The 24747-nt window shown below is 43.3% G+C and overlaps 1 protein-coding gene and 1 long non-coding RNA gene across 5 annotated transcripts in view; one reads left to right on the top strand and one right to left on the bottom strand.

The window, feature by feature from the left end:
* FAM13A (family with sequence similarity 13 member A) overlaps positions 1 to 24747 on the top strand; it is a 135149-nt gene that overhangs the window by 94467 nt on the left and 15935 nt on the right. For all 3 annotated transcript variants that reach the window (XM_083398272.1, XM_083398271.1, XM_083398273.1), the window contains 6 exons: positions 106 to 165; positions 950 to 1129; positions 4669 to 4855; positions 7322 to 7398; positions 8265 to 8307; positions 19007 to 19157. In XM_083398272.1, the coding sequence (XP_083254398.1) occupies positions 106 to 165; positions 950 to 1129; positions 4669 to 4855; positions 7322 to 7398; positions 8265 to 8307; positions 19007 to 19157 (698 nt within the window). The remainder of the gene's footprint in view (positions 1 to 105; positions 166 to 949; positions 1130 to 4668; positions 4856 to 7321; positions 7399 to 8264; positions 8308 to 19006; positions 19158 to 24747) is intronic.
* LOC310657769 lies at positions 21478 to 24624 on the bottom strand. Of its 2 annotated transcripts, none has more exons than XR_014501916.1 (3): positions 23734 to 24624; positions 22179 to 22429; positions 21478 to 21752 (listed from the first exon to the last, which is right to left on the bottom strand). It is a non-coding gene; the product is annotated as an uncharacterized lncRNA (long non-coding RNA). The 2 variants fall into 2 exon arrangements; XR_014501917.1 differs by having other exon boundaries at positions 22179 to 22255; positions 23734 to 24622.

Below are 24747 nucleotides of genomic sequence, written 5' to 3'. Positions count from 1 at the left end.
TTAAACAGATCATTCAGAATTCAAGCAAAGCTCTGGGGTTCTCTAAGCAGCTTTTCTTAAGGTTCTTTGAGACTTGCATATAACTTTTGAATTCCTTTCATGCAGTGCTCACGTGTCGCAAGTCAGCAGCAGCACCAGCAACAGCAGCCTCCCTCCTACTGGAGAGTAAGTGTCTGCTTTTATGTCTTCTTTGGTTTTGAATTGTTCTTGTTATATGTGTGCGCGTGTGTTTTGTTGACTCTGCAAACGCTCAAGGAAAGTATCCTTGATAAAGTTTGCTAGCTCAGGCTGTTGTCCTGTAGATATGGCCATCTGTCACAGATGCTTTAGTTGACATCCTTACATTTGAGGGGGCCGGACTGGATGATCCTCAGGGTCCCTTCCAACGCTACGATTCTGTGATTCTATACAGTAATGTCATTTGAGACACTTTGATTAAAACATTTTGTGGGTCTTCCTGTGCTTTGGGAGAATTTTGGGCAAGGTTGGGCAGAGTGGTCTACTGATGGACCACTAATAAATTTCTGGTGGACTACCGCCTGCCTGCTGGGTTGCAAGGCTTCTGGTAAAGAATTCTAGACCAAATGTAATGTATTCCTATCCCTCAGTTTAGGGTAAAATCAATCCAGCAGGATTGTGTACTTGAGCAAGGCTGCATTCTTAGGATCACTTAAAGCAATGTATATATGCCTTAGCTGTTACAGAAATCTCAAATATGCACCCTTGCTTGTACATAGTGTATGTAGTGTTTGCTACTTCAACAAAGTTTGCTGCCTCATATGCCTTCAGGCTATGCCCTGGACTGCAGTAGCAGAATTTTTCCTTCTACGTTCTGCTAGAAGAGGTTCTTCTTGATAAATCTACACGTGAGATTTTACCCTCGTTTTTGTAGCTCCATCATTCTTAACATTCCTTTGCTTTCTTGCATATTTGTTTCTTGGTTTTACAGATACTTAGAAAAGACAATCCGGTCAGCAGTCGAGCAACATCTTTTTGACGTTCATGGATCCGGCGGTCAAAGCTCTGAAGAATCCGAGTCGGGAACATCATCCACATCCTCAAACGTGTCTGCCCGGCAGCGACGGAGGTATCATAAAGAACAGGATGAAGCCCGAAGGAACAGAGATATGTACGATTGCAATTTCTGCCTCTCTATGTGTTCAGCCTGAAATCTGTAGCGTGTACTAGTACACAGTATTGGTTTAGATGGGTCAGGGAACTGCCGTGATAGAGAGAAGCTTCAAAGAGCATTAAAAGTGATGTTCTGCCTTGTTGCTGTCACAGTGCATAGCTGATGGAAACATTTCCACCCCCCTCCCTTTACGTTTTTGGGAGAAATGTAGCATCAATTTCCGCAAGTAAAAAATTAATGGAAAACCACCACCACCAAAACGTTTCCTTTTATAAAGGTGAACCCAAAATGTAAGCCCTCTTGCAAAACAGGGGTGTTTCCCAATCCCAAGAGTGTCTTAATGTTTCTCCCTGTACTAGTAGCCATGCTGAGATGCTTCTCAAGTAAGTAGGTCAGAGATGGGCTAGTGTACAGGCGTACGTGTTTAGCGGCATATAGCACTGCGGTTGGGTGTCGTCGTCCCCAACCTCTGTGCAGCCTTCCTATTGAATTGCAGATCTGCCTTTTTGTGTGTCTTCCAGCCTCTCAAGTCCTTTCATTTGCACACCAACCGACTATAAACTTATGAAGGAAACCTTAGCTAAGCGGCATCTGAAAATTGATCCATTTATAGCATGGCCTTTTTTTAAAAAAATAATTTTTAAAAAATCCATTGTGGTGAACTGTAAAAAGCCAGAATTTCTGCAGAGCTTATTCTTTTGGTTTTGTGAACTCTTCGCAAGATTGACCACAGACCTTAAGCAGAACGTCAGAAGTGGCACCACGTTGAGATGTTCAGGTTTAGAATGTTGGGTAGTAAGCAAGAAGCCCTGCTTTGGGGTACTTGGAATCATGATCAGGGAATATATTGATGAAAAACCTCTGTACAAATTGGGCATGATGGATTCCCAGATAAACTTCTATCCTTTCTGTTCAGCAACAACATACCAACCTAGTTTACACGACACCATAAGCCAAGACCAAGTGAATATGCAGGCTCCCAGAGAGATTGATAGATAGATTGATTGAACTCCTTTCTCGCTTCTTCAGAGCCAGCCATCATTCAGTCTAGGCTGATGTGCTAACACTGCAGACATCAAGCTGCATCCTGGTGAGCCCCAAAAAGGATTGGCAGGGAGAAAAAAGAGTCATGCAGAGTTCTCCTAATCCCTTAGCTGTGGGGATAGTTGTGTCTGCTACATCAGGCCCTATGTAGACATTGGTCCAGTTCACATGTAATGTTAAACCACTAGGAAAACCATCATGATGTCCTCCAGAGGGGGATGGACTCCTGTCAGCCCCAGCCAGCAAGTCTAGTGGTCACAGATTGTCAGGGAACTGCCATCAGTGCCGGAGGGAGAGAGCAAAATCCAGAGGGATTCCAGAGAGCATCCCGGGATTGGGAGAGGCAGCCCATCTTCTGGGGAAGAGAATCAGCGTAGCACCAGTGGAGAAGGGGGGCAGATGGGGGAAGCGGCGAGGCGGTCCCATGACTCCTTGCCGGGGACCAGCGGGGAGAGTAGAGGTCCTCCGCTGCCTACGCCCTCCTTGCGCAGAAGGCTTTCGCGCAGAGAGAGTAGGAGGAGACTAGGCGTCAAAGAGCTTCTTTGCTGGAAGAAGTTTAAGAAACGCCCACTGACGGATTCTGCCAGCGATTGAGACAGCCACGAGTGAGTGGCTGTACGGACAGAAAAGGTTCACTCAGGCAACCCAGCCAGGTGTTTGCACCGGCTTACGCACGAGCAACCCCTAGAACCACTACACAGATGATGGGATCTGTCGTCCACAATAACTAGAGGCTGCGATATTGGCTGCTCTTCTTCTTAACCATGGTTTAGCATTGCATGTGACTCTGGCCACTAGGTCACATTTCCAGTGATCGCAGATAATGTTAAACCTGGTGGGAAAACTGGACAGAAGGGGAAAATGTGAACCTGCATCTTTCAGCTCAGTTGGTTAAGAGCATGGTGCTGATAATGCCAAGGTTGCAGGTTTGATTCCTGTATGGGACAGCTGCTTATCCCTGCATTAATTTTATAATGAATGATTTTAGAGTGTTGTTTGTGCTGTACTTTTGTACTGTTTTATTGTTGTTAGCCGCCCTGAGCCCGGCTTCGGCTGGGGAGGGCGGGATATAAATAAAATTTATTATTATTATTATTATTATTATTATTATTATTATTATTATTATTATTATTATTATTATTGCAAGGGGTTGGACTAGATGATCCTCAGGGTCCCTTCCAACTCTACAGTTTTCCGATTCTTCTCTCATCCCTACCTAAGAGAAGAAGTCTACGTTAGGGTGCTTTCTCTGGCCTTTCCTCTGCTGTTTCTCCTGGTCAGACGTGAGACTGAAGCAACGTGGTTATACTCACTTCTTGAACATGCATACAGTTCGGCAGAAACACCTGCTGGGCTCTCTGTGTTCCAAGTCTGCTTTCCCATTTACGGAAAACTAATGCACTTTTAATTGCTAATAGGCACAAAACATTTTGTCCTATGAAATAACTGACAGGCATAGAATTGGTCCAGTTTACCTACTTCTTTTTTATTGGAGGGCAGAGGTCCCAGCAATTAAAAACCAAGAAGATTTGCGGCTAAGTTTTTAATGAATATTGTAGCTGAATGGCATGTTTAATGTGTGGATATATATTGCATCTGATTATGTAATAGATTATGTTTCAAAGTAATAATCCGTACAAATTGGAAACAGGCTTGTAAAGGAAATTCCAATAAAACAAATCCCTTGTTTTTTGCTTTGCAGAAAATTATGGTAAAATAATGTAAATCTGGGTACCAGGTGTACAGTTACTTGAATAGAGCAATTTTTAAAAAGTGGGGGAGATGGGAGCTTCTCCAAATTCTGAAGTTTTATTTTCCATCCATTCCTCTTAGTCAAGGTGGTCTGGACCAGAACATTAAAGAAATTAATACGGGCCGGCATGTACTGTGTTTGTTGCAATGGATTTCACTTTCATTGGCAATTATAGGGCAGACTTATTTGCCCTTCTCATTGATCTACCCCAGGGAAGTTTACTAATTTTACTATTAATTTATTTTTATTTATTTTTACTGTTCGTATTTTCATGTATATCTTACTCTCTGGAGCTCAAGTAAGTTTCCCATCAAGGCACTGACCAGGGTCAGATCTGCTTAGCTTCAGGTGGGTTACTATGCCATGTGCCTTCAAACCCATCCTCTGGGGCCACTAGAGATAGACTTGTCACTACCTGCGGGCAAATGTCATTTAGTGAAGTCTTGGGAAACTTATAAACAAGCCTAGAGCGCAGAAATTTTTCCAGACCTGTGCAAATTCAGGGCAACACCTTGGTGTGCTTTCATGAACACTCTGAGGCAGATTGGTCTTTAAAAAAAATATTTTTATTGATAAATTTCAAGTATACATTTCCGTCATTAAATAGCCACCATTGTAATCATACATATTCATTGACTTCCCTCCTTCCCCTTCCTTGGCTCTTTAAATTTTCCTGTAATTCCTGCATATTCTAAGAACATCTGAAGCAGATTGGTAACCCTGCAATGTCTTTCTTCAGGGAGGTGATCAATAAGGAGAATATTCCTTCTGGATTTGGCAGCATTGAAGAGTGTATGCTGACTGCTCAAGAAGTAGAAAAACTGCAAGAGGCCAGCTCCGGATATATCGGAGAAAGGAGTAAACCAAAGCGACAGAAATCCAGCACCAAACTTTCTGAGCTTAATGACAACCAGGACAGTCCTCTGGTAAGCAGAGCTGTTAACGTCACTCCTGCTGTTTCCCTCTTTCTTATGAAATGGCTGCAAACTTTGAATTGTTATTGAGCCCTTGCTATTCTGGGTAATGGGTGGAGGAAGAGGAAAGGAGGAATGCAGACAGCTGAGGAAGCAACTTGGGTGCATGGTTGAAGTAAGTAAGTAAGTAAGTAAGTAAGTAAGTAAATAAATAAATAAATAAAACCCTGCCCATCTGGCTGGGTTTCCCAGGTGTGGCCAACCAGCCCCTGAAATGTTAGGGGAAGACCACAGTGCTAAAGCAGCTGCTTTGCATTCAAAAAGTCCCAGGTTTATCCCTGGCCCCTCCCCAAGCAGGGCTCCTGTCTGAAATCCCAGAGAGCTGCTGTCAGTCAGTGTAGAAGATACATAGCTAAATGGACAAGTGGTCCAGCATAAGGCAGATTCTTGAGTTTCTATTCATAAGGCCATACCACACACAAGGAGGTTTTTTTTTTTTTTAATCTTGGCATGTGAATGAGTCCATTGTTTTGACTACCCCACACACCATAACTTCAGATCCTTTTGAGCTGGAAACATGATAAGTATAGGTATCTGTGGCATTTGATTCAAGAATATTATTGATTGCCTCGGCATACGTTGGCAAATAGCAGGCGTCGGAGAAGAGGCTGGAGGGTGATCACAAGGCAGGATTATTAAGCTCTTTGCGGCTTGTTGCTTCTCTGCCACAGCTTGCTAGAAAATCCTTCTTTGACCTTTGCAGTGGAAGGTGGCTGTCCATAGTGACAAGGTGTGAACATTGCCAAGACAAGACTGGCTCCTCTGTCTGCAGATTCAGGCATCAGCTGTGCCCTGTATCCTATAGAAACCAAACTTTTCCATCAATGGATATACAAATAGGCAGTGTAATGTGTGGAAGCCCACCAGTTTTTGAATGCTTGATATGTTGTAGTTTTGGAGTTATGGCAAACTTTTTTCTCTGGTTCTCTTCAGCTACATTGCCAAAACCCTCACTTACACAGCTATGATTTGCACAAGGTGTTCTGCTTGGATCTTGAAATCCTTCCTACTTTTTAAGCAAATGTATACATAATTCCAGTTGCCTTTCTTATGCCTTTGGATAAATGAGCAAGCAAAGGCAAGGCAATGAATGGTTTTAGGGCTGCCAAACTGGAATTGGAGAGCTTTAAAAAAATCATTTTCTTTCATTTGTAGCTTCTGCCATGGCGTTCATGTGGTTCCCAGATCATCCAGGCACCAACCAGACCCAAAAATGCTTAGCTACAGCAAGTTAAGGCATGGGCCTTTGAACCATGCCATGAAATCATGTAGCTTGCAAATATTTCAGATGTGACTCGTGATTATTTCAAAGAAAAGACTTGTTCAAAGAAAAGACTTGTTCACTCACCTGGTGCAAAGGCCTAGGGTCTTCCCAGACTGGTGTTGTATCGCAGGTGTCTTCTGCAACATGTTCTTTGCATAATAATATTGCATCGGTGCTGGGTTTATTCTGTTTTAGTTTGTTATGAGATGCTTCCCTGATGCTACCACATTATTGCTGTCCAGAGGGGGAATAGCACAATGAAAGAGTGGGTTGTGGGGAGAAATAAACCAGAAGGGGATTTCAGCAGCAAGTTACAGGGTATGCACAGATTGGAATCAAGCGGTGTGTGATCACCCCAAAACATCTGCAGGTGCAAAGAGTGTTGAAAGCAAGAACATGTGTGACTGCCCCAATAGCATCATGAGGACAAATTAACAGAAAAGGGTGTCTGGAGGTGTCCCCAGAAAGGGACATGGGAAGGAAAAAGAGGGGGATGCAATAGTACTTATACAATCAAAGAGACAACCAAGTCAGGGTGCTTATGAGAGGTATGGAATGAGTGGCTAGTTCTTGCAAGGAAGAAAAAAAAGTGGGGTGAGAATGACCCAGAAATGGGGCCCCCATGGGGAGACAGTAGTCCAGTTTGAAAGATCACAGCTTGGTTTATTAAGACAACACACAACAAGAAGCCTTTGCACCCAGTTCAAATGAAACAGGAAACTGGGGGTTAATTAGGAGATTTCCTGGCTTAATTGAGGCTCACAGCAATGGGAGGAGCCAAAGGGCTGCATGTGGAAGCAAAAGGTCTCTGTGTATCTCACCTTAACAGGTTGAGATGTGATGGTTTGAATGTGGCCTGTTTGTTGTAGTGAGACCTGTGCAGAAGGGACTGTTTGGAAAGGTGAAGTATCGTGAGTGAAGACTGTGGCTTTGAAGTCATAAGTAGCTATTTATATCTGGTTTCATCTTTTGCTTTCCCATTAATTGCATCTCCCAAACCTTCCCATGGAAGAACCTTCATAGTAATTGGCGTTTTGCTACTTATATCAAAGAGTTGTGTATGCTAAGCTCATTATTGCATGAAAGATGCTTTCAGCTATCACTTTAAAAATGGATGATCCATAGCAGTTTTCTTAATATTTGATGTTTTACAGGCAATGGAAACTTTTGGTTCCTTGAGACCAGTGGACAAAACAGGACCAGATGACATGGAAGTGTTTTCTGAAGACAGGTAACTTGGAAATTACTGTGGCCCAAGATTTCAGTGAATCCCAACACTAGAGAATCTCATTATACTTTGAAACTAGTTGCACACAACCACTTTGAGAGCCCTGTAGTTCATCTTTTCTTGAACATAGAGATTTTAAAATTGCCTGCAGAATTCTGCAGCATTTTATGGATTTGAACTTGCTTTTATTAATCATTACCTTGCTGGTTGATTATTCATATTTTCCATTCAGGTCTCTAAAGAATAGATGACTTGGTTTTATAAGATTTAAAGAGGATGAGTTAGTTTTTAAAGTACCGAACCTCAAAATATTTTCAGTCATCCTTTTAAAAGTGTAGCAATAGTGGTAATGGTCATTGGACTCATTCACACATTGCACAAAACCATAGTTAAAAACAAACTATGGTTTAATGTGAATGAACAGCATGCTGGCGCATACCGCTGTGAAGTACTTGCTCTGCTCCTTCTCTGATCTTGCTGCTCATGAGTAGCCAGGAAACAAACTAGAGTCTTAACTTCTTTAGTTATCCAAATCTAGGCTCGTGGTTTATTTTTCCCAAGCAAACCTTGAGCAATAAGCCAGGAACAAACCTTCATGACCAACCGTGGGGATTTTTAGGAGTACAACAAGGCACAAGCCCAGGCTTGGACAACACATCAAATGAGTCTCTGGCCAGTTTTGTCCACAGCACAACGGGAATTGGAGAAAAGCAAAGTGATCATGCTGCTCATCCACATTTAAACTATGGTTTGTTTTTAATTATAGTTTAATGTGAAATGTGAACCAGGCCATTGTTTAAAATGCTGAGCTTGTTGCTAGCTTTCGTTATGATACACTTTTGAGCCAAATTATTTCTTCTCTTTTGCAGCAAAGACAATGAAAGTGACAGCGACTTGTTAAGGCATCCTCAGGTTAGTGTGTTTATTTGTTGTGACGTATTTGATCCTTTGGCCAAAAAAACCAAAACGCAGCTCTTGGTTAGTGAAGAAGGAGCTTTAGCCATGAATCCCAGTTTGGATTACTTGCTGATGAAGCTTCTGTATAAGATTGCTTATCTTGTCTCCTTGGCTCACTACTATACATATTGCTGTTTTTGTAAAATTGCAGCTTAAAATGTTGTAAGCTGCCCTGAGAGTGGTGCTCTTGCACCCGAAGGGCAGAATATATATGCTTAAGTAAACATAATGTGTTGTTAGGTCCTTAAGTCAGCTATTGGCAGTGGTGAGGTTTGCAACACGGACTTGGTGCTTTACAAATGCTTCATTTCTTTGCCACTCTGCTTGGTTAGGAAAGTTAGCATCCTGGTTTGTTGTGGAGTTTCATAAAGCACCTTGTCAGATGCTCCATGTGACCCATTAGCTCACAGTGGTGTGAGAGCAATTTGTGTTCCTTGCTTCGCTTCTATGAAGTGGATGTTTTTTCCTATATGTTTCCCCCCCTAATCCTGGAGGATTTTGCCCTCCCCTCCTTAATACTTTCTTCCCCAGAATTGAAAATCTGTTCCTTCCCTTTGGGGTTTAGGAATTAAGAGAGGGCAGCCGCACGTTCACGAGAACTCTTTGTTCCCTGTCGCTTCCGTTTTGCCTTTCTTATTGTGATCGCTCCTTTCTTGTAGGCTTGTATTTCTGCCTAGAAAGCAAGGGGACATGGGTGGTTTTTGAATAGGGTTCGTAAACTTTCATCCTTGTTCAAGGAAAATTGCACATTCGGTTCAGTGTAAGGAGGAAGAGAATAACAGCTGGATGTTCGCAGCGCTTAAAGAGAATGAAAAAGCGTTCGGTGCCGACATAACCCATATTCTGTGCCTGGCATAAATTATGCAAATTAGCTTGAATTGTTCTACATAACTTTACAAGCCCATGGAGAGGGGCAGGGAATCAAGCAGAGTTCTACAGATCTGCCCTCTAGTCCCTGCGGGATCTTCTCTGGGTTTAGTCATTTTGCCAGGCTGACTTTTGTAGTCTAAGGATTAGATGCTTCACTTTAAAAAAAAGGGGGGGGGGATATGATGATATTTTCAGAAAGCTAGATTCTCTGGGTGGAATTCAGAACCATTCTAAGGAGATTGTCACCCGTTTCACTGCCACGCTGAATTCTATTTATTCTCCCAATCCTCTGGAATGGCTTGGAATCAAAGAGTCATAATCTAGTCCAGCCCTCTACAATGCAGGAATATGCAGCTGGCCCTTCGGGGATCAAACCTGCAACCTCAGCACCACATTCTAACCAACTGAGCTGAAAGATGCAGTCTCACATTATCCCTTCTGTTCTTGTCCAGTTTTCCCATGCTGCCTCTATCCAGGTTCAACATAATCTGCGACCATGGGCAACATGACCTAGTGGCCACAGTCACATGCAATGCTAAACCATGGTTAAGAAGAAGAGCAGCCAATATGGCGGCCTCTAGTTATTGTGGACGACAGCTCCCATCCTTTGTGACCACTAGTCTTTCTGGCTGGGGCTGCAACCTTGGCATTCTCGGCGCCATGCTCTAACTATTCAAGGAGGGTTGTTGGGGTTTTTTTAGCAAAAGTGTCTGCGCTGACTTCCACACCATTAGTTGAATCTGGCCTAGAGTACCTAGAGTAGACCCACTGAAATGTCTGTTCGCTTCAGTGGCCCTACTCTAAGAAGGAGTAGGATTGCATACCAGTGTGTGCTTCAGCAGAATTGTAGTTTTCCCATCATTGTTGCTGTTTAGTCGTTTAGTCGTGTCCGACTCTTCGTGACCCCATGGACCAGAGCACGCCAGGCACTCCTGTCTTCCACTGCCTCCCGCAGTTTGGTCAAACTCATGCTGGTAGCTTCAAGAACACTGTCCAACCATCTCATCCTCTGTCGTCCCCTTCTCCTTGTGCCCAACATCTTTCCCAACATCAAGGTCTTTTCCAGGGAGTCTTCTCTTCTCATGAGGTGGCCAAAGTATTGGAGCCTCAGCTTCAGGATCTGTCCTTCCAGTGAGCACTCAGGGCTGATTTCCTTAAGAATGGAGAGGTTTGCTCTTCTTGCAGTCCATGGGGCTCTCAAGGGTCTCCTCCAACACCATAATTCAAAAGCATCAATGCTTCGGTTTTCCCGTAGAACCCTGAAAGTCAGAGTGTAAGAACTTCACTAGATCAGAACAAGGGGCTTAATTAGCCCAGCACTCAGTTCTTACTGCAGCAACCCAGATGCCTCTTTGAAGTCCACAAGCAGGGCAAGAGCACAGTGGTCCTTCTGCTTCATTATGATAGGAACAGGACTAGCTAGTGTTGTTCAGCTTCTCTGTCTACCCACCCAGTATGAGGATAAGCTCAGAGTGCCAGGAACTGTCTGTCCTTCACCAGGTTGTGCAACACGAGAAGTAAGATTGGTACCTGATGCCTTGCTGCTCTTTCTCCCCATCCCTTCCCCTAAATATGGCCTGTGCCACAGAGTGCCTGTGTGTAATTTTCAGAGTCCAGCTGCTGCCATGGTGCAATCAGGAGGGGGTTATGCCATCGTGTCTCATACCAGGCAAAGAGGGCAAAGCAAATGCAGCTCAGCTCCGTGTTCTTGGATGATCCTTAACCCCAAGTAAACAGTTTCACAGATATAAATGTCAATGGCTGCCCGGGGGTCACCTTTGCTTTAGCGACCCTGAGAAAGTACATTGCTAAATGAGTAAGCACATTTGCTTGTAAGTTTTTCAGGATCATCAGCAGCCATGCAATGCAGTTCTAGGTGAGGGGCCCAACTATGGCACTACTTTTGTAACCACTCTGCTTTTCAAACAGTCCAGTGGAAGGGCTTCCCAAGAGTACTGGACTAGCAGCAGAGAGCAACAGATATTGGCATTTATTTTCAGGGTTATTGGGGAAACTAGCTACTAATCCAGTGTGGCTTATCTGTTGGGCTAAGGCTGGGAATAAAACCTCACGTGTCCGTAAAGTTCACTGGATGACCTTTCAGAAGTCACTATTTCTCGGACTGAGATCTCAGCGCAGTGTAGAAAGTTCCCTCCTCCTACCTTATCCTCACAACCTAAAACTACAATATGAAAGTTCCCACCAGAACCTTGACGTTAGCGCACCTGAATTCAAGGACTTCAACACAGAATTCTCAAAACAAAACATTTTTGTTTCCTTAAAAAATGGGGCGCTGAACTTGTTTTTAAAAATTGGCTTATACAGAATCTAAAATTCAGTAAGTATTTTCATCACAGGAAAAGGCATAGCATTTGCCCAGAGATCGCATTATCCAGGTATTACAGGGTCAAGAAAATGTTTGCATTCTTTCAGAGTAGTTTTTGCATTCCACAGCCCTTCTAAGCCTGTTGCTTAGGGGGGCTTAGGAACATACCTCTGATAACAAACAATGTTATTCAGAGCAGAACAGGCTCCCTTTCCTTTTCTCTGCCCACCCTACCTTCAGATGAGGGCAGAGGGCAATGGGCAGCCAGGACTTGTAAATTTCCATAGTTGGACCTTGGAGTCTGGGCTGCCGGTCTGCTGCTGGTCACAGGATGTAACCTCTACACTCCTTACTTGTGTCTAAAGGTGTTGATGATCGTGTCCTCTCTGCCCTATTGGCCACTGAGCCCAACACCCTAGGCTCTTTATATCAGAAAAGGAATCAAAATAGATATTTCCCAGTATTGTGATGCCTTTATATAAATCTGTGCTGTGCCTGTATATGGAATACTGTATACAATTCTCGCCTCCCATTGCAATAAAAGAATACTGTAGACCAAGAAAGGGTGAAGAAAACAGCAAAAAGGGGGGGGGAATCAGGAAGTAATGATCAAAGAGTTTGGGGATTTTACTTTAGAAAATAAATAGGATTGTGGAGAGTACAATAAAGGTTTATAAAGTTATAAGTGGGATTTGAGGGGGGAGTTCCAATGCAGAGTGATCCTTGTCAGGTTGCAAGCCCACCACAATCTACTCCATTCCAGGATGGTCTCTTCCAAGATACTCCCTTCCCTTCCCTTCCCTTCCCTTCCCCCTCTTCCCACCCATTAGGTTCCTGTTTCCTACCCCCACAATCCAGTCAACATTCCATGGCCACTGAGGATGCTCAGATCTCGCTGGACTCAATCACTTCCTTTTAGGTGACCCCAAGTCTGCTGCTCTAAATTCTTTGTAGTTGTATAACCTTGGGGTTTCCCCTAACCTGCTAACCCCCCCCCTTTCTGTGTGTGGATGGTGCTATTTTGCTATGGAAGGACCCACACTTGAAGGAGGGTTGTAGGATACCTGGTATAGAGAAAAGCAAGAGACGTATTATTTCTCCCTCTCTCCCATAACACTAGAACTTGCCGGTGTACCTCTGAATTGCAGCTGTTAGCCAGTGTGGGGGTTTGCCGTTGCCTTTGTGCACAGCTTCCAGGAAGCAGCTGGCTGCCTGTAGTTGCAAACAGGATGCTGGCTAGATGGACCTTTGGTGTGATCCACCGTGCCTCTCTTTAATGTTTGTTTTTATCTGGGATAGGGCCGTTTCCGCTCACCTGCATTCTGTCTGCCATTACTGAAAATTCTGAGCTTATTTGGCTATCCATGATTGAGACTATCAATATGCTGCTCTGCAGGTGTTACTGGACTCCAGCTCCAAACATCTCTCACCATTGGCCATGCTGATGGAACTCCAGAAACATCGGGGTGGGAGGTGGGAGTCCTTGTTGACTATTTCTGATGTACCGTATTTTTCGCTCCATAAGACGCACCAGACCACAAGACGCACCTAGTTTTTGGAGGAGGAAAACAAGGAAAAAAAATATTCTGAATCCCAGAAGCCAGAACAGCAAGAGGGATTGCTGCACAGCGAAAGCAGCGATCCCTCTTGCTGTTCTGGCTTCTGGGATAGCTGCGCAGCCTGCATTCACTCCATAAGACGCACACACATTTCCCCATACTTTTTAGGAGGGAAAAAATGAGTCTTATAGAGCAAAAAATACGGTAAATCTTGGAAGCAGAATGCCTAATACAGTGGTACCTTTGGATGCGAACAGGATCCGTTCCAGAGCCCCGTTCGCATCCTGAAGTGAACACAACTCGTGTCTGCGCATGCACGGATTGCGATTCGCAGCTTCCGCGCATGCGTGTGACGTCATTTTGAGCATCTGCACATGCGCGAGCGGCGAAACCTGGAAGTAATGCGTTCCGTTACTTCCGGGTCGCCGCTGAGCACAACCCGAAAATGCTCAACCCAAAGCTACTTCAGCCCGAGGTATGACTGTATGGGCACCATTTTTCTTAATCTGCATTATTTCCTCGGACCACAGAGTTTAGTTTCCTTTACTTCAGACCCTTTGAAGCACTGCAGTAAATGTGGGGAAATCTGCTTATACAGAATTTACAATTTGTTAAGGATTTTCATCGCAGGAAAAGGCGTAGAATTATCTCATAATCCATGTATTGCAAAAGGCTGAATCCCTTCTTTCAACCCCTTCCCACCATACTTCCTCTGCCTCCTCCCTGATCATCTCTGCCAGGCCCTTATAGGTAGGAGGGCAAGAGGGAGAATGAGACTTCCCTTCCTTCCCCCTACTAGCCTTCACTTGTCTTCTTAGGTGGTTTCATCTATGCAAGATTAGTCAGGAGCAGGCTGGCTGCACCTTATTTCCACCTATTCAAGGCTTCTGCCTTATTCTTCCCTGTAGATTGTTCCAATCCTATCCATATAGCCAGTCTTTCTTCCATGATGGATCCCAAGATGTCATGCATGGGATTCCTAAGGCACTCTCCCATCCAGCCACCGGCTAGGTATGAACCTTCAGCTAAGTGGCTTCATTTGCATCCAGACCATGCGCTGGGACCAAATGCATTCTAGGTTTGATTTGCATGTAGAGTGCTACCTTGGTTCTCAAACTTAATCCGTTCCAGAAGTCCGTTCCAAAAACAAAGCGTTCCAAAACTAGGGCGCACTTTCCCATAGAAAGTAATGCAAAATGGATTAATCCATTCCAGACTTTTTAAAAAAAACCCTAAAACAGCAATTTAACATGAATTTTACTATCTATTGAGACCATTGATCCATAAAATGAAAGCAATTGAAAATGTACTGCAGTCACACAATCCATCAATCGGTAGCTGAACTGGGTTCCACGCATTCACAAAAACAAAGAGCCACAAAAATGCAAAATAAATAGCAAAAACAGACAGACAGACCTCAGCGTAACACTCAAAACGCAAGTGTGGCACTCAAATTGGAAGCGTAACACTCAAAACAGAGCATGTTCGGCTTCTGAAAAGAGTTCACAAACTGGAACACTTCCGGGTTTGCAGTGTTTGGGTTCCAAGTTGTTTGAGTACCAAGGTACCACTGTAGTCCTTGAAGTCCCAAGCTAGAATGAGCGAGCTAGTTAACTGTCAGGGAGTGGCCAATCTCATCTCTTATTTCTACCAGAGCTTGAGCCTATTTCCCCATCAGCAGAGATATTTGACTTTCCTGACAATCCTCCCCGCCGATGCTGCAAATAGGTACATTACAGTTCTTGGATATAAGCAGCCGTCAGAAGAAGCAAAAGTAAAAATAACATTTGTGGCAACAGCGAGCCGTCCATGTGCGTTCGGAATGTGTCTGCAAATTCCCTGCATCTCCCTTGGGTTCTAAGCTGCCATTATTTTGCAGAAGGGCTTATGGATTATTCATTGCATTACGAGCCGCATGAATGAGCAAGTAGCTCACCGAGTGTAACCAACACTTAGCGGAGAAAGCACAGAAATCCACTTTCATCCCAAAGCTATGCAGCCTGCTATGCAGTGTCAGAGGCAAAACATGGCAATGTTGACTACATTTAAAAAAAAAATGTCCCAAGCTGATGTGTGTGTTTTAACACTTGCTTTAAAGGAGGAATAGGTTGGTTCAGAAATGCACTTCAACCTGTAACATTATGGCTTCTTCTTCCTCCTTATGAACGTTCTGGTTCTGTTTACTTCTGGTTACTGGCAGAAAAATGTTCTGGATGTACACTCTCAGTTGATACGTCTCACTCACTACGTGGAGAGAAGGAGTCAGACTCCTGACACGGTTTTATTAAGTTACTTGGAAAGATCATTGGGAGTCTTAAGTTACAATGCCGTGGTACAGCTTGTTTTATAGGGAAAGAGCATTAAGAATGTTCATTCCCACCCTGTGACAAACCCTGTTCCTGAAGTATTATTTTAGCCTTCAAATACTCCGTTCGTTAGGCAACAGGACATGTTCTTGCGAATTGTGGATAAATACCTAGAATTGTCATTTTGACGTTAATTGGTTTGGCTTAATAACATGCCGGTCAAGCATGTGTGTTTTCCTTATTTTTTTTAAAAAAAAACATACTTCACAATGTTTCTATCTTTGTCTTTCTTAAAACAATTGCAATATACGTTCAAACAGAAGAAAAGGAAATAGAAGAGTTGTGCAATTGATTGGGGTCAAAACAGTTGAAACGCCAGAGCTTTCAACATAAAAGATGTATGTTTCTCCTTTTGAGCAAAATATTTCCTTCATTGAGCTTTCATATTATTTTAGAGCTGCTTAGTTTTTCTGCATGCGCTTATTTACTTACCTATTTAACGAACTAACAAATTAAATTGGGCTGTACCCATCCTTCCTTTTCATATGGGAGATATCCACCAGCCAGTTTGCATTAAAAAATACGTTGGGGTTGTTTTTATTCCCTCCAACCCATGTCTACTCGAGGGCAGCATATTCTCTCTCTGCCCCCCCCACAGACCATTCTCCAACCCAGACTTCATTAGGTCATTATAGCCATTGCCATCAACTTTTGTTCCGTCATAACCCTCCAGCTGCCCATCTTTATTCCTTCATGAAATCCAAAGCAAGAGACATGCCAGGCACAGCATTTGGGAAAGCAAATCTATCTGTAGTTGTGCGGAACAGTTGATTTTGTTGCCACATCACTGTCGCTTTAAAACTCACAATGAATTCAGCCAAGGAAATGTGCCTGTTTTGAACAGAGTTTTTTTTCTCTCTCTCTCTTTCTGTCTCTGTCTCTCGTCTTGTATCTGGTATGCCAAGCAGAAATGTGCCGTAGGAGCAGATTATTACCCTTTAGATTCTCTAGCACTTCCGTGGGGCGGTTGTTTACATTTTATACGTCATCGTCCTCCTTGCTCAGGCAATCTGCTTAACTTGTGGAGCTTCCTGGGTCTGAAATCTAGATTCTTAATGCAGCATCCTTGACTCCCTGTCAGTGGACCCATATCCCCTACTTAAGTCTGCAGTCCTATATGCACTTACTGTGGAATAAGCCTCACTGGATACAGTGGAATTCTAAGTAAGTACGCATAGGATTGCGCTGTTACAATTTGTTGTTGCTCCTGTTACATGTATGCCTGGAGACAGTCCTGATTAATTGCAATCCTAATCAGGACTCTATCCATTTACCTCAGGCTCTAGAGGAAGTGCATTTGCCTCAGAATGAATGTAACCTTCGTTTTTAAAAAGAGCAACTCTGAAATGGGCTGCGATAACACAAAAACGGAGGTATTTCTGTTGGTTCCTCTAGGAGTAGGATTGCACCCATAAACATCAACCCTGTGAGCTTAACTGGAAAGTGAGCAAGTCAGACAGACCTCTGATCAAACATGCCCACGATTCCTGACTGTGATCCTAAGCACACTTTTTTTGGAAGAAGGTTCATCCAAAATAAGTGGGGTTGACTTCCAAACCAATATGCTCAAGATGTGCACTAGACCCTATTTGAATGTGTAGCTCAGTTTAATCATATATATTGTTATTTCCCACAGGACAGAAGTTTGTTTGTTTAAATTAGGTTTCTTACAGCATTGTCTGTCTTTGATAGTTGCTATTTTCCATATTTTATTAAAATGCAAATCAAAATGGACATCCCAACCTCACTCCTTTCTTCCTTTTTTGATCATTTTTTTGTATTGATAACTGCCCTGTGGACCGAGCCTCTCAACCTTGATGTTTTTGTTTTTGTTTTAACTATATATACCACTTGATTGTAATAAAACCTCTAAGTAGTTTGCAGGAAATATTAAACTTTTCAATGAAAACAGTTTTTTAAAAAATTAAGAAAAGGCAATCAAAACCAACAATTAAAAAGATTAAAATGCAGCAACAGCTACATCCCATGTTTTAAGTTGGTACCAAAAAGAAAAAAGTGAAGGCACCTGCCTAGGTCAAGCAACAGGGAGTTTCAGAGTTGTAGGTGCTTCCACACCGAGAGATAAGTTTCTTGCAACTACAGAATGAATATTACATGGTACCTGCAACAGTCCCTGTTCTGAAGATCTTAAGTACAGTGGTACCTCGGGTTAAGAACTTAATTCGTTCCGGAGGTCCGCTCTTAACCTGAAACTGTTCTTAACCTGAGGTGCCACTTTAGCTAATGGGGCCTCCCGCTGCCGCTGCACAATTTCTGTCCTCATCCTGAAGCAAAGTTCTTAACCCGAGGTACTATTTCTGGGTTAGCAGAGTCTGTAACCTGAAGCATCTGTAACCAAAAGCGTCTGTAACCTGAGGTACCACTGTAGTTGAGTGGGCACATAGGGGATACGGCGATCCTGCAAGTTAAGTGGGCCCAAGGTAATTTTTGTACTGAGGAGGGGGAGCAGGCAGGGCTAAGAACTCAGAAGCTGAAGTCAGACAAGGTAAGCAGGCAAAAGCAAATAACAGAGGGGACTGAGAGCAACGGGTTCTGTGTTCCCAGAGGCAAAATACATCTCCGATGTCGTTTGAGTGAGTGCTAGCACAGCAAAAGAGCTGCTGTTTTCCCCCGCCCTCCCGTATAAATTATAGATCACCTCCTTGGCAGTTTAGGAATTGTGGGTGGGGGCCAGATAGAAGATGAGCAGGAAGCGTTCCCAGTCCTCTGGCTTCTGTCCCGCAGCTCTGCAGCCTCCAGTTGTTCAATGCCCAAACCCCCTTAGAATTTGGGCTTGCGCAACCGTGTCCCAGAGCTCCTCCATAAATAGTCCTGCTCTCCCCCCACACCCAGCCAGAGAACAACCACAGGAAGCCAAGCCGCAGCCAGCGCAGCTTAACGGGCACTAATTGATCTACGCCGGCAGAGCTTGCCCGGAGAGCAACGACGTTGTCGTCGCTGGTGGCGCTCCTTGTCAGGCGGCTCGGCTTCCTCCAGAGAGAGAGAGCAGGGAGATGGTGGTGTCTGTTTCCAAAAGACACGTTTCGTTGCTACAGCAGCCCTAGCAACGGGTGGTGGGGTTTTTTGACTGCCTCGAAAGCCTTGTGCTTTAGAAGAAGACGCATCGGTTGTTCTGCCTCCTTCTGTATCTCATTCAGCAACCAGAGACTTTATATCAGCTGCTGCTTGCAGTTATGGAGAGAAAAGCCCCCTCTGGACTGCTTGCTGTGACATTTTAAGCCAAGGATAAAGTTTTTGGAGAAAAGGATTTTATTATTTTTCTGATACTAGTGACCAATTAAAACTGAAAGGGGGGCGGGGCTGAGCGGAGATCATTTGGATACTAAGCTGGAAAAGCACCAAAGACTGTTGTTTTGTGTTTATCTATAAAAGAGAAGAAGCATACTTGATTATTATTTTTGCAAGAACCTGCATCTGCCTCTGTTTTGGTTTTTTTCTTCCCCCTCTCTTGCACTGAACATTGCAAAAAACAACTCTGTGAATTTCTTTCTTGTCCTGGGGGATTGTTGCAGAATTCAAGCATGAAGATCCAGGAGCATCCCAGCATCCCTGAAGCCAAATTACAGAGGAACCAAGATGCCGATGGCCAAGAAGAGAGCTTTGTTTCCGAAGTGCCTCGACTGGACCTGACAGCCTTGTGCAGTGACAACAACAACTGGGAAGGTAGGCTCGCACGAGTGAGAGAACTCTCTCGGCGGTGTGGTTATATGTCTTGTCTTCCCCCTCCACTTTGGTGACTGACCTGCAGCAACAGGAAAGGATGCGGGGACACATGGCTTGTAGAAAAAGAAAGTGAATGTCTGTGTCTTCTTTTTTGCCTCTCTTTGCTTGCTTAATCACGGAGCAGCTGAAAGAATAATGCTCTGGTATTCCTAGCGGTGTTACCACACAAAACCCAGAGCATCAGCATTATTTTGCTTATCTGGAGGGAATTTCCTTCTGCTTTTCCAAGTTCAGATAACAAATATGAGCATTGGATAAAACTTGCTTACTTTCCCACTCCGCTAGTCCTATGGAACTTACATGAAATTCCTTTGTGTGTGTGTATGGGTTTTTCCCTGTATGTAAAATTATGTTGTTGTTGATGATGATGATGATAACAACAACAACTAATGATGATAACAACAACAATTAATAATAATAATAATAGTAATAGTAATAAAGTTGTACACCACCTTATACCCATTCACACCATAAAATTACAATATAAAAAAACTACAGTGTTTGGTAGGGTTTTCCCTTGCTTTAAATATCTTAAATTGATTGTGCTTCAAATGATCTGGTTGCTCTTTCTCAGCTTGACAGGACAGAGATGTTTTGCATCAGCCCTTTTAATGGTTTTCATATGTCTGGACACACACAGGCACACTTCCACTGGAATATCCACTGGGAGAGGAGCAAAGGTGGGAGGGGGCAAATCACTTTCGTTTGTTTACATTCATGAAAATTGCGGTTTTGAATGGGACATTTTTATCTTTCCAAGAAAGCTAGGAGCGGCATTTTTCTTTTCTGTGAAATGGCTGTTTTTGTGTCCTCATTCCCAGAGTTTTCTAAAGCTGAAATTGCAAGGGAAATTTTCAGTAATGGTGCTGAAAGGCTAGTATTTGGTCTTGTTCTTTGGAATGCAGAGTTTGGGGTTTCTAATACCCTGTGAATTTTGAACCTTCCTCTTACTATACATGTAATTAATGGTAGCTTATTACTGAGTTCTCATATTTGTAAGTCTGAGGGCAAGAACAGATACCATCTTGCCTCTACAAAAGTGAAGCAAACTATGTGGGGAAATTGTCTTTTTTAGATAGGCACCTTTTAGAGTTTATGTCAATTTATACATGCATGCTACTTACGTTATCAGTTCAGAATTTTAAAGCAGGGTTGATTAAGGCAGCTAAATGCGGATTTGCAGTACCAGCAGTTGTGGGTGTTGCTGATAGAAGACACCAGGTGATGTGATTTTAGTTTTGCAAGCTGCTAATTTCCTAGATGTGACCCCCTTGGGTCTAAAGTTCTGCTCATCTTTCATTACGTTTCCTGAATATTCGAATGAGCCATGCCCTGGAAAGGGACAGTTGCTTTTCATCTTTTCAAAGGTGACCTGGATGAGAGTTCCTCTGTCAGCCCCCTGTGGATTCAGCTGTCGTTGGTTGAACCAAAGTATTTCCTTCCCTGCTTTGAAGTCTAGATATTAAATACCAATAGGGCTGTGGCTGGGAGAGAGAGGCAAGAGGGCAGTTGAGTCTTACCTTGAGATTCTCACATCCTTTGAGGCAGAAGTTCTTCTCTATGACAGGGACATTTTAAAAGCGAAAGCTGTAAGCAACGCTTATTTCCACAAGGGTGCTTCTGTGTCACCCACCCTCCTGCATGATATCATGGGAAAATATGAGGGTTATGTAAGGGCTAAAAGAGGTGGTGTTAGATGAAATCTCATCTTACCGTTTTTGAAGCCCCAAAACAAGGGCTGTGAAATGGTGTTGCTGCCACCCATGTGGTAAACAAAGAAACCCAGGAGCATTTCACTTAGTCCCACATTGCCCCCTTCTTTACCGTACCATAATTGGTGGGCCGAGGGAGGTGTGGCGTCCATGTTATACGAGCACCCTCACTCTCCTCATGCCATTTTAACGTACACTTGTGGAGATTTTCCGTAGAGTTCGTATCTGGAAATGTTATCACTGTTTGCAACTCATCACGTTGCAGAAGATCTTCCAAAAAGTTGTTGTTGTTTTTTCAGTTAGGGTTCACTGAGCAGAAATTGGCCTTGAAGCATAACTCAGGATTGCTTGAAAAAGTTTATTGTGTGTGTGTGGAACCATATCAAGAAGCTAACATGCAGTTATAAGTGTAGCAGGTACCACTGATTCTTTATCACTACACCTGTGTGATTTTATACATAGCGATTATGGTTTTATTTGCAGGGCTGTATTTCAGGAGGACACTAATAAAGGAGTAAAACACTTTGTAAGAATCTGGAAAAGCCCTCACCACACTTAATCCCACACTAGACAACCCATGCTCGTTGCTACATTTCTGTTGGAACCCTTTTTGCTCACCCCAAAACCGATTAGTCCTCTTGGCCTTGCTTACTGGGACAACTTCATATTGTAGCTTGAGCATTTGCAGGTAATAGTCTTCTTCTTCAAATGTAACCAAGGAAGAACTACTTTTGATGTTCCCAACCACTCAAGGATCACATAGGGCATGGGATAATGTCACAGTGCTCTGTAGTCAATCCTACTTGTCTGCGAGGCGACGCCACTGAACGGAAGTTCAAACAAAGAAGGGAACATTTTCAAAAGGCATGAGATGGCCTTGCCTGATTGTAGCAGTTTGGCACTGCTTCAGATATTTTGGGAAACGAGCTAGTAGTTATTGAATTAAGTGCTGACAGTGACTAATTTTTCTGTCTTTTTTGTGGTTTTGCCCTATATAGTTGCTTGTAATTTACAGTTTGTACTGTTTTGAAACTAGAATTTTTGTGACACTGATGGTATCTGTATATTAATTTTTACAACATGTATACAGTTAATCCTTAAATATGTTGAATATGTTAACTGTTTAGAATAGACTAAATATTTAAGATAGCTAAGTCCTAAAGGAGGGTATGGTCTTGTTGTTGTTTGGTTTTCCTTTGTGGGTGTGAAACAAGTAAATGTTTCCAGTCTTGAAATTAACCATACTGACCTGTTGAGTTTAGAGAGGGTGGCATGCTGTATTGCCTCGGATGCCTTTAACACCTTCTGTACTGCTATCATTTGTCACTACGGAGGTATTAAGACAGTTAGCACTTTCATAGGCACCTACGCAGTTGCAGGCAAGCCTGTAGAGCTGATAGCAGGATCATGTGATAAAGCTTCCATCTAACTTTCGGAACAACCAGTTTTTACAGCTTTATGGTGTGAAATCCCTGTCGTTTTCTTCCAGTTGCTTGGTTTCTGTAAGTGCACCCCAGGTGGTGAAACAGAAAGAAGCATATAACTGCTTGGAAGCATGTGGTTAATTTTCAGTGGGGCAAATTCAGTAGTTATTTCTTACCTTTCCTTTTTGCTGGCATATTTGTAAGAACTAGGTACTAAGTATGTAGAAATGACCTTGCTGTTGACAACAGTGGCCAATCAGATGTCTCTGGGAAGCTCAGAAGCATAGTTGTTCGTGAAGACAACCATTCCCTGTTATCTTTACCCCCAGCATCTACCACAGGACTACTGCTGTAAACATGGAGGCTGTATTTATAACTAGCCATTAATAGACTTTCCCTTGCCAAAATTTGTCCTAGCGTTCTTTCCAGCCATAAGCCACTTCCCACTGCCTACATCTGCTGGAAATTCCACAAGCCCTCTACAACATGCTTTTCAAAAATGGTTCATCCAGGCCAAATTCCTCTCTGCTTATGTTGTCAGCCTTTGCCATATCATAGAATCATAGAGTTGGAAGAGACCACAAGGGCCATCGAGTCCAACCCCCTGCCAAGCAGGAAACACCATCAGAGCCTTCCTGACATATGGTTGTCAAGCCTCTGCTTAAAGACCTCCAAAGAAGGAGACTCCACCACACTCCTTGGCAGCAAATTCCACTGTCGAACAGCTCTTACTGTCAGGAAGTTCTTCCTAATGTTTAGGTGGAATCTTCTTTCTAGTAGTTTGGACCCATTGCTCCGTGTCCGCTTCTCTGGAGCATGACCCTCCCATTCCCTCCCTTCCTTGCTTAAAGAATAGCAACTCGAAAACTGGGAAGAAGCGTTTACAGTTGGCGTGCTAGGACAGGGTGGAGGATAGATAATACGGGATTTCCCAAATGTCAACAGTATCCCCGTTAGATAACCATTTGACTTGGAGCTATTTATGAGGAGATTTTGGGCAGTTGGTATTTTCAGGAGTCATTTCGCTACCTAAGGCAAAGGACAAAATGGCGCCCCCTCATTCCATGTACAGAAATTCAACTGGACTGCCAGCTGGATTTTACCTCAACACTGATGGTGGGGCAGCATCCTCCACCGTACTCGAGGGCAGCAGGCCAACTTAGGGGGCACAGACAAGAGCAGAGATGGGGAGCAGGTTTAATTGTAGGGCAAGCCCTGCCAGTTTATCTGTTCATCAACATCAAATGATAAAGCTTGCCCATTATGCTTGGGGGGGGGGTGAAGGTGAAGGTTGGAAGCATGAATGTTCTTCTATTTATTTAATTTTTTGTGGGGATGGGGGGTGAAGCATATCTCACTGCATGTTGAAAAGTGGCTCACCTGGAAGAAGACTAGGCCTAATCCTTCTCCCTGATATTTCAGTTTTCTCATACAGGGAGGCCTTTTCTGGGGGGAAGTGTTCAAACATGCTTCAGCAGTGTGGATCAGGAGTATCGACCCCTTGATTATGCTGAATGTATAAGCTGGACATTGATGCAGGAAAGTTGGCAGTGGATGACTGTGGGGTAGGGTGATTTAGCTGGACACAACAAAAGAGTTCCAAGTTACTAAAGCCAAAGACCTGGTGACTGACTAGTACAAGATCAGAACTAAGCACTTTAGAAGCAGGAAAAGCATTATTTTTAAAGCTCAATAAGACTTTTTGTAGCTGTTCCACTTTTTCCTAAAAGTTGTACTGCTTGGGGGGGCAGTGCTGTGTTTTGACTCCAGAGTTCCCTTTCAGAATTACAAGTTCAAAGCCACAAATCTTAAACCACCTAATCCCGAGAAGCTAAGTAGGAGCATGCAAACCAGCTTAGTAAACTATCCAAATACAGAATATTAAGAGTCCTCGTGGGATCTGGTCACAAGACAAAGCATTATTTTTCAGTGTGTTCCAATACACTTGATCATCCTGGTTTCCTGTCTTGATTTATTCCCTTTCTCAATCTCTCACACAAAACATGTTATACTTAAAACTGGCCAATAAAAGGCCAGCCACCAGATAAGAGCTGATTTGTACGTTGTGGTGCTAGTCTGAGATGTGAAAATGGGATTGGTTGAATCTAAATATTATAGCCTATTCATTATTTCACAGAAGGATAGGGGTAAATGCCTGTTGCCTGATCATTCAAAATAACAGAAGCTTGGCTGCAAATGCAAGGTAGCATAAGGTTTGATGATGTCACAAAGGAAAAGAGGAAGGCTTCAGCAGAGCATGCTGGGAAGGCACGAGTGGCCAACCTTGGTCAGGTAGACGGTCTCCATCTTTGGGAATACAGGAGGATTGACATTGGACCTGAAATTTGTTCTTAACAGAAATATGTTTGGGGACCCTTGCTATATTACTGTAGT

The sequence above is a fragment of the Podarcis tiliguerta genome, assembly GCF_965153285.1.
Source record: "Podarcis tiliguerta genome assembly, chromosome: 9".
Lineage (NCBI taxonomy): Eukaryota > Metazoa > Chordata > Lepidosauria > Squamata > Lacertidae > Podarcis > Podarcis tiliguerta.
This window is presented reverse-complemented; position numbering and strand designations above follow the sequence as displayed.